The sequence below is a fragment of the Cavia porcellus genome, unplaced genomic scaffold, assembly GCF_034190915.1.
Source record: "Cavia porcellus strain 051 isolate PalLab524CR breed Dunkin Hartley unplaced genomic scaffold, mCavPor4.1 scaffold_27, whole genome shotgun sequence".
Taxonomy (NCBI): Eukaryota; Metazoa; Chordata; class Mammalia; order Rodentia; family Caviidae; genus Cavia; species Cavia porcellus.
The window spans coordinates 49222436-49232582 of record NW_026947510.1 but is presented as its reverse complement, the minus strand read 5'-3'; the positions used below and the strand labels follow the sequence as shown (position 1 = coordinate 49232582).

The window sequence follows — 10147 nt, the reverse complement described above, 5'->3', positions numbered from 1 at the left end:
TATGGTAAATACTGATTAATTACATAGATAAAAGTTCTTTGAGGGCTTCATAATTTTTAAAGATTTCCTGAGACCAAAAAGTTTGAAGCTTCTGCTTAAGAATATACTTAAGAATAATACTGCTGGTTCTAGGATATAGCTTGATTTTTGTTTTTGTTTGTTTGTTTAGTTTTTTGGCTTTTTTGAGACAGAGTCTCACTATGCAGCCCAGGCTGGCCTTGAACTTCTGGGTGGAGACTTCTGCCTCAGTCTCCCAAGTGATGAAATTATGGATGTGTGCCACCTAACACTTGCTGGAGTTTTAAAAGAAATGCAAAAACTCTTTCCCCTCATTGCTTTTACCCATTTTTATACTCACCAGCCATGAGTAAGTGTTTCTGTTGTCCAACATTCCTCGCCATCTGAATATAGAAAGATTTAAAAGAATTTTTCAGTCTGGTGTAATGTTACGTCATTGTGACATTACTTCTCTGAAGAGGTTTAGCCTATTTTTGTGTAATATTTTGAATATGGATCCTTTGTCAATATATGTTTAAAATATCTTTCTCTTTTTTTCTAGTGATGCTGGAGATTGAATTTAGGGTAACTCTAAACCACCCCCCTCTCATCTTTTGTTTCATTTTGAGACAGATTCTTGCTAAACTGCTCATGCTGGCTTCAAGTTATAATCCTTCTGCCTCAGCCTTCTGAGTAGCTGAGATTATAGGCATGCACCACCGTGCCTTCCTTCCATTGTCTTTTGTTAGATACCTCCCCATACTAAGTATTCCTGATTTATAAGTCTAATGTAAACAGTGTTTTTATTTTTTTTTTAACTACCACTCCTACACACTAACATAATTTGGAATTGGCCACCTTGCCTAAAAGATTATCTGTCAGGTTTTCTACATATTTATTCGTATCACCTATTCCATAATCTTTATTTTTTCTCCTCCAAACCTTCTATTTTTATTTTTAAGATTTATTTAATTAACTTGCTTTGGTCTTTTTGAGATAGAGTTTCACTATACAATTTAGGCTGGCCTTGCACTCACTTTGAAGCCCAGGCTGGCCTTGAACTCACAGCAGTCCTCCTGTCTCAGCCTCCCAAGTGCTAGGATTACAGGCATGCGCCACCATGCCCGGCAAACCTTCTATTTTTTTATTTCATAGTTGCCTTATACCAAATATACAGTATTCAATTAAAGTGATTGCAGCAGGCAACTTTTGATGTTCCTAATTTGGAAGGGCAAGTATTTTGTGTCTTTGCCATTCATAATGTTGTCTCAGAATTTATCATCATTATCAATTTTGACTTAAGAAAGCCCTCCATTTCTCTTCAATTACCTAGGAAACTTAAAAACTCCTAATGAATATGCAGTTTTATCAGCTTCATTTCCTGTATCTAATGAGATGACCATATAATTTTTTTTCTATCTAAGTTATTAATGTAATGGATCACAGTGGTATGCATAGGTTGACCCAACATCGGAGTTCACCCATGTTGTCAGTATGTCAAAATGATAGAATTTCCTTTTATGTTTAAGGCTTACCAGTGTCCATTTTATATGTCACATTTCTTTTATTCATTCCTCTGTTGATGGACACTTAGGCTGACTCTGTGTCCTGGATGTTGTGACCAGTGGTCTTCTGTGTCTTTTGGGCAGCTGTTCAATAGATGGATTGCTGGGTCCTATGGTAGTTCAGTTTTAATTTTTTGAGAAACTTGTGTATTATTTACCATAACGTCTGTGCTCAGGTACGTTTCACATGAGTTTGTGTACCCCACATCCTTGGCAATATTTATTTTTAAATCTTTTTGTAATAGGCCGTTCTAAATGTATAGAGTTTTGAACTTGTGAAGTAAATGGAACCTTATGAAGCAGATTTCTTTATCTTAAATAATGCTCATGTTGGTTTTATAATTTGTTTTGTTTTACATTTAGTAGTAGAACTTCACCAGCTTTATTTTAGAAAGCATTTGGGTGGTATCTGTTTGTTTCAGATGTTACCTGCTGAGTCCAATTTGACTACGTTCCTTTTAACTGAAGCTTTACCCTGCTTATGTTTAATGAATTAATAATATATGTGAAATATATCTAAAATATACTTTTGTGCATTTTAATTGTACTATAGGATTTGTATTTCTTTTTATTTTTCATGTGATGATAGACTTTACCTAAAGACCTTACTTTTCACTAAAAGTTCAATACATGTTTGAATTTCCATTATATTTCTTCTCTGACTGACAATTTATTTAGTAATGGGTTTCTTATCTTTTTAAAAGTGTGAGTATTTTCTGGTTATACTTTGACGTTGATTTCTGGCTTACCTTGTGTTTGGAAAGCCTGTAGAAAGAATATGTGTTCTGCAGGTGGCATGAATAGGGTTCTGTCAGGCTGTTAGGTAAGTTTGTTCTGGTTGTTCCAATCTTCTGTCTTTATTGACCTTTAACTGGTTTGTTCTATTGATTACTTAAGAGTGCCTATGATAAAATTTCTCACTAAAGATACTAGTTTTTCTTTTCTTTTTTTTTTTTTTTTCTCTATATTTATCCATATGGGTACTTTTCCCATCGGAATCTTTTTCCCATCCCTGCCCAGCCTGGGCCAGAACTTTGCAGAAGATGGCACAGCCTTAACATTGTATGCTCTTCTGCTACCTTATTTTTATGATTTGGACTGAACTAGATCTGGTTACACATAGATTATCTGCTATTATATTGGTTAGCTTTTTGTCGCTGAGATACATCTTCCAACACCCACAATTTAAAGGAGGAGAAGTTTAATTGGCTCCAGGTTTTGGGGGATTCAGCTTGTGGTTGGCTGGCTGCAGTGCAGTAACAGCATGGTGCAAGGCCACGGTGGAGGAGACCTTGTAGCAGCCAGAAAGTAGAGAGAAAAGGGAGGAGCCGGAGAGGGAGACTACTCTCACCCAGGCCACCACGTCCTTACAGCACATTCAGCCATAAACTGATTCATGAGATCAGTTCACTGTTGTGTATGGTGAATTTGTAATCCAGCTGCTTTTAAAAGTCCCAACTCTAAAAGCAAGATATTTGAAGGATGTTCTAGATATAATCCACAATATCCCACCTAGACCATGGTGGTGAACCTATGGCCGCATGCTGCAGCGGGCTGTTTGCATCATTGAAAGCTCTAAAAGTTTCATCAGACCGTGGACAAACCCATTTAAATGAAAAGACAAGACACACAGGTACATCTGAGGGGGCTGGATGCCACTGAGCCTTTGGTTTTTAACCTCCATTGTCTGCACAGTTGACTAGATTGTGCGATTTCCAGTGTTTTCTCCCCACGGCCACCAATGTGTTAGTTAGTGGTGTGGCCCCTGCAGGCAAATGAGAATCCTGGATTCCCACTAGATTCTGGTAAACAAAAGACTTATTTTTCCAATTACTATAACTTTTCTGTCACCTGATTTAATGATCTCAGGTGGAAGGCAGTGTCAAGGATGAATGAGATGAGGGCCCACAGAAGCGTCAGTCTTTTGATCAGAGGAGCTGTTTTCATTTAGTTACCCACTAAGATTTCTTTCTTGTTTATCTGCAGTTGTTTGAAGGTTTGAAGGCATATCGAGGACATGATAATAAAATTCGGCTGTTTCGGCCAAACCTCAACTTGGAAAGGATGTATCGATCAGCCGTGAGGGCAACTTTGCCGGTAGGTATATTTAGGATTTCTGTTGTGTTTCTTTTCATTTAATGGGTCATCCTGAGTTTATTATTATTATTGTTATCTATTAAAGAAACAAGTTTTGTTTTGTTTTTCTTGTTTTTTGTACCTGGGATCAGTCTCACAACCTCGCGCTTGCCAGGCAGGTGCTTATACCACTGAACTAAACCCCCAGCCCTTGTTTTTCTAAAATACACATCACTGTTTACAACTAGAATAATTTTATTTATTTATTTACTTCTTAGTTACTTTTTTCTCTTGTTGTTGAGACAAAATACCTGATGCCCAAAAGTTAGGGAAGGGAAGGTTTATGTCTTACAGGTTGGAGATTTTAGTCCATACACAGTTGGTTCCAGGGCAAAATGACATGGCAGAGGGGTTCAGTTCATGGCAGTCACAAAACAGCAAGTGCAAACTGGGAAGAAGAGAGAGGCATGCCTTCTTCCCACCATTACACTGTATGCTGACTCTACCGCTGGGTGACGGTAGCACCCACACTGCCTCTTCCAGTACTAGACAAGAACCAATCATGAACGCTAGATTCAGCCTCATCCATGATTACATGAGACTTAGGGGGACCATCTGATATAAACCATAACATTTACTTACTTGTTTATTTTTGGTACTGGGAATTAAATTCATGACCTCACGCTTGCTAGGCTACCAGAATAATTTTAAATTTATAGAATATTTACAGATAATAGAATTCCCATTACTTTACCTCACTTTCCCTATAATTCACATTTTACTGAATATGGTACATTTTCACAGTTAAGAAACCAGTATTAATACTGTATTGTATTATGAATGAAAGATAATCGTGCATTCAAAAGTTTTTACCTAATGTCTCTTGGATGTTCCAGGACCACATTAGGATTCTATTTAGCTTCTTGTCACTATAAACTCTTATTCACTTGTGACAATGTCTCACAAAAATCATTTTCTCTTAAAAAATATGATTTCTAAATTGGGCACTTGTAATCCCAGCACTCTGGCAGGGCGAGGTAGGAGGATCACAAGTTCAAGCCCAGCCTAGGCAAATTAGTGAGACCCTATCTCCAAATGAAAAAAATTTTAAAGGACGGAGAGGTACCTGAGTGCAAAGGCTCTGAATTCAAACCCCAATATTGCTAAATCAAAACAAAACTAAGATTTCTAAATAATCAGATCAGTATTCAGTGCAAACCATATGAACATTGAAGCTATTTCTGATTTATTTCAGTTAGCAGAGTAACATATAAGGAAATAGCCAATACTGTTTGGCAATTCCACAGCATTTCTGCTTCTTTACTAGGGTCTGGGAAATTAATGAATATGTGAGAGATAAAAAGGTAAGGAGGGAAAATATGTTGCAAACCATAAAGGCCCCATGAAATTATGATGCTGAAAATGGAAAGTGTATGGCATTTTTTGGGGACATTTTGCCTAATTGCTTTGGATGCTAGCAAGTAATCAATAAGATAATAATTATTGTATCCCAAGCACTGTTTTGCAAAGAATATTTAAAGATTTTCTTTTTAATGGCCATGTCATTTTTAATGGCCAGATCATGTCTATAACTTATCATGGGTCAGAATTCATTATTAAATGGGTTAGATTTAGACACTAAAATTTGTATCTCACTAGGGGGTGACTCACATCACCTACCTTCCTGAGATGTGGCTGAGTTGCTTTTCTGAACAGAGCAAAATCCATTCTTTCTTTTGTAAAATTCTGTGTAACTCATCCTCTGAGTCTTGGCCAAGGGAACTTATCCACTGAAGAGAGCTCCCTCTGAGCATCTTTTTGGTCAAGCTTTTCCTTTCTTTCCCTTTTTCTATAACATAGGCTGTACTAACCATCTAAACAAGCCTTACTATAGTCGCAGAGGAAAATTAAACGGCATTCATTGGCTGAGGTCCTGGTTTCACACTTCTTGCCATTACTGGTAGATAATTAGGGGGAGCTTTAAAATTGGGCCTAACGGATAGGAAGTGACATTCATAGGACATCAGTTCTGCCATGAACTGTGTTGTGTGTTTTCTCATTCCTTATCTATTTAATCCTAGCAGTAAGCTGCTGTCCAGATGTGTTATAAGGTTAATAGTAACTTTGTAAGAGAAGAAAATTTAAACTCCAATTGGGATAAATGACTTACCCAGGTCACACATTATTTAAGAGATTGGGCGAGAAATTAGATCTAGGCCATTAGAATCCAAAGCAAATTCTTCTTTTACTAAATTCACTAAATTTTATCTGTAGAGGAGCAGTACCAGAGACCTAAGCAAGTGATACAGTGTTCATTTTTCATCTACATTATTGGCAGGCCCAACTTTATACTATACTATGATTGCTGATTATTATTTTAACCGGTAGATCCAGGTGTCATAAGCTCCATTCTGTTTGTTTATGACACATTTCTGCCTGGGAAATCGCATCATATTGCTGATAATATCTCAGTCCTGCAACTGAAGAGAAACTACATGAATAATTTTGTAAACTTGTCACTTGTCTAAGATATGAAAATCCCTTTTCTCTTTAGAAATAAACTGCTTTTTGTTGTTTTTCCTTTAGGTAACCTGACGTTCAGGACATCTTAACACATCCTAACTATGTCCTTGATATGTTACCTATATCTTCATCCAACTTGTTACTTTTAAATCTAGTGAAGAATGAAAGTTTTTATACTGAAGGCAAACTTTGTTCATTTTCTCCTTTTCATGATTTGTATCTTACACGTCTGACTTAAAAATCAAAAAGAACAGTTTGTGCTTTCCTTGGTTGATTGTTTGATCATTTTCTTAATGCTTAAGAATCTTTTCCTGTCTTAAGGTTACAGATCTTCAGTATGTTGTAATAAAATTCTTAATAATATTTTGTCACATTTAGGTACCAAATCCGAGTAAAATTGATTTGTGGTTATGGTAAAAGGTAAGGATCTAATATCATATCTTTCCTGTATGGGTAGTTCATAATTCCATAATTTGGGGGGCCACATTTTTCATTATATGCACACACATATACACACATACATCTGGGGCAAAATTAAGACTGTAATCTGAGAAAATGCAGGTTTTAGCTGTCTAGAAAATACTTCCCTTTCCCTTTCAGGAGCCCCTGCAAGGATCATTTATTTCTTTATGCCATTTTGGGGATAAAGGTCATCATTCACTCAGTTTTCATTCTTGCAGGTATTTGACAAGGAAGAGCTTCTACAGTGTATCCAGCAGCTTGTGTCTTTGGATCAAGAATGGGTCCCCTATTCCACTGCTGCTAGTCTATATATTCGTCCCACGTTCATCGGGACCGAGGTACGAAGTACTTCTCTGTTTTGGGGTGTGTTGGTGGGGAGGTTAACATTGTTTATTCTTACTTGAGACTCTCGGTATGTAGTTTGAAGTAGTTTCCCTTCCCAACAGCATCATCAATGGCTTTTTCCTCCTGGTTGTTAAGACCAAGGGTAGTAAACATTTGCTGTGAAAAGCCAGGTAGCAAACATGTTAGATATTGGGGCTCCGTATGGTTCCTGTCCGAGATGCTCAGCACTGCCATTTTAGTTCTAAAGCAGCCACAGATGAGTACCTGAATGAGAAAGGGACAATGCTGTCTGCTTTCCCCAGCCCAAGACGAACTGTTTTTTTCTTCAACCTGGGAAATGTGATGCTTCCCATCCTGGGTTAGAAACGCTGGGCAGGGAGAGCTGCTAATTTTTATTTTCATTTTCCTGAAGTCTTGCGGTTTCTTGGTTAAAAAGTGGGAATAGAGGTTCCCTTCCGAATAGAACATGCTGGCAGTAGAGTCCACAGTGGGGTGCTGGGGAAGGCATGGAAGGAGCTGGAATGGCAGGTTTGAACTCTAGCGGGCTGTGGTCTATTGGTCGTATTCCCTTGCAGTAGAAGGCCTGGGCTGGGCTGGGGTGGCCAGGGGCATTTGGGCAGGTGAGTGTGTTTGTAGAGACTTGTGGCTTCTTGAATGGATGGGCAGTTGTGGCCTCATGGAGAGTGGGTGATACTGCGGGTTAGGTGACAGAAGGGGATGAAACAAGGATGGCAATTTAAGGGCATGGGCCACACGGACTCCTTCAAGAATTAGAAAAGGAGGCAGAGCTTTTGCTTTGGTCTAGCTGTTATGTTCTCTCCTAGTTATTGTTTGGTTACCAGATTGTCTCCTATGCTTTATGAATGTGAAAAGAAAAGAATTATGTTCACCCACAGAATAAATACCTAAAGGGTTCTTTGGCATTGTTGGATGCCTTTTGGAAGAAAGACTACTAAGAGTCTAGATAATAAATTTCATGAATAATATCCTCCCTAGTAAATTTTGAAGTATTGAGGTAATTAAAAAGTGACCTACTTCCTTAAGTTTTTGATATTTCAATTTTATTAAATCTTTACTGTTTTTTTTTTAACTTTATGCTAGAAAAAATCAGGGTTTTTCTTGTCTTTTTTGAGATAGAGTCTCTGTATGCAGTTCAGGCTGGCCTTAAGCTCACTTCGTAGCCCAGGCTGGTCTTGAACTCTAAACGATCCTCCCACCTCAGCCTTCTGAGTGCCAGAATTACAGGCGTGAGCCACCACGCCCAGCTTGGAAAAATCAATTTCTAAAGAAATTGTTAGTAATTGTTACTAATTGTACATTGTTTCTAATCTCAAAATACTTCTCAGCCGTACTTATCCAATCTGAGATATGTGTGTTCTAATTTGTTGAGAATTTCAGTCAGGGGCTGGGGATTTAGCTCAGCGGCATAAGCACCTGCCTCGAAAGCAGGCAGTCGTGAGTTCAATCCCTGGTACTGGTAAAAAAATGAGAAAATGAAAAAGCCAAAAAAAAAAGAATTTCAGTCATGGGTGGATGTTGGGTTTTGTGAATTAATTTTTCTGAATCTCTTTTCACTTTGTTGCCTTTTTAGAAAATTCCCTTTTAACTTCATTCACCTCTTTCATTTCCTCTTTTCCCTTTAGAAAATATTGTCATGTACTGAATGAATATTCTTTTGGTTTGTGTTTCTGAGTTCTCTCTTGCATGCCTGTAATTTTATATAAAGAGTTATTGTCTTACCAATCTCATTTTTTTCATTTTTCTCTCAGCCTTGCTTCTCAGTTCTATCCAGGTCATTATATGTGTCTCTAACCAGCACACTTCACTGCTGCATAGTTTTCTACTCTGGACTTCTGTCTCCCTCCCCCCCCCCCAATTTCTTCAGTGTCATTTCTATTCCCTATTCCCTAAAATGCTCCAAAGAACAATTTATAAGATATTTAATTATACGATATAATTTTTGGCCAGCAAGAGGTCCATCTTGTGTTTCACCCCAAGAACACTGGCTTTTCAGAGAAGCTTGCATCTTTCTGGCACCGTGGCTCTAGGATCTGTTGTCATCACCATCGACTGGCACGATACCGCTACGCTGATTGCCAGCAGTGTGCTCGGTACCGACTCAGACAGCTCTGAGTAGCGGCTGCTGCCTTATCTTAAGGACAAGGGCATGGGGATCCAAAGAGATGAAGTAAGAGCCCAAGTGCTCCAGGTCTCCTTGCTGCAGCCTCTCATTGTTGGCCCTTGTGCTGGGTTTAGGGATAAAGTGCTGAGTAGGCACTGCCTCGCTGCTCTCTGGGAGCTCAGAGTCTGATGAACAAGTCCGCCCTTCACCATGCAAAGCCTGAGCGTGTGTGTATTGGAACCTGGAGGTCAGCGCTGTGGCAAAACAGTCCGTAAGAGTGAGCAGGGTGAAGACGGGATTTTGGTGGGCCACTGGGTTCTTCCTTGTCTTGTTCTCCTATATGCTTTTGTCTGTTTACATTCCTTCTTTGAGCTAGCAGCTTCCTATCCTGAGCTATACGTGACAGATTTATACCAATATATGAAGTGCTCTTAGGAAGTCTTGTTTTTTTAAAAAATGAGGTTGTCTTTTTAATTTTGTGTGTAGTCTGAATATAAATGCTTTGTTGGATTATGCATCACAACTAACTTTCAGTGTGAGTTAAATCCTTTGGTAAATGCATTTGTGTGGCTTTGTTTTGTCTGTCTTGCCTCTGTCACTTGGCTACCAGTGTCCTGATAACGAGAACTACTTACTTTCAGTATAAATATGTTGTTTATGTTTTGTGATGATCATGTGTTTTAAAGAAATTATTTCTTACTTTGAGATCATTTGTCTGTTTTTAAAGTTTTCTTGTTCCACTTCAGTGAGATCTGTATGGACATGAACTCTGGGAAGTTGAGAGTTTTCTCCCTATGGAAATCACTTTGTCCCATCACTGTAGTCAATGGGTCAGTTCTTTCCTTAGTGATTACTATGCCAGCTGCTGGTAGCTCAGGGTTCCATAAATGAAGACTAATTCTGAGCTCTGTGTCTCCACCTTCCCCTTAAAACATAAAGGTACCAATGCTAGTAAAAGAAAAAAAAAGTTATATTACTGATTTCTTCTTTTTGTAATTTTGTAATCTGCCTTCAGGATCTCTCCATATTTGTACATGGTGGATCTGCCGGTAGAGTA

General features: G+C 38.3%; 1 protein-coding gene across 5 annotated transcripts in view; it reads left to right on the top strand.

Annotated features, from left to right (window-relative positions):
• Bcat1 (branched chain amino acid transaminase 1) overlaps positions 1-10147 on the top strand; it is a 109295-nt gene that overhangs the window by 56470 nt on the left and 42678 nt on the right. For all 5 annotated transcript variants that reach the window (XM_003470335.5, XM_005003827.4, XM_063238396.1 and 2 more), the window contains 2 exons: positions 3549-3659; positions 6842-6961. In XM_003470335.5, coding sequence (XP_003470383.2) covers positions 3549-3659; positions 6842-6961 — 231 coding nt within the window. The remainder of the gene's footprint in view (positions 1-3548; positions 3660-6841; positions 6962-10147) is intronic.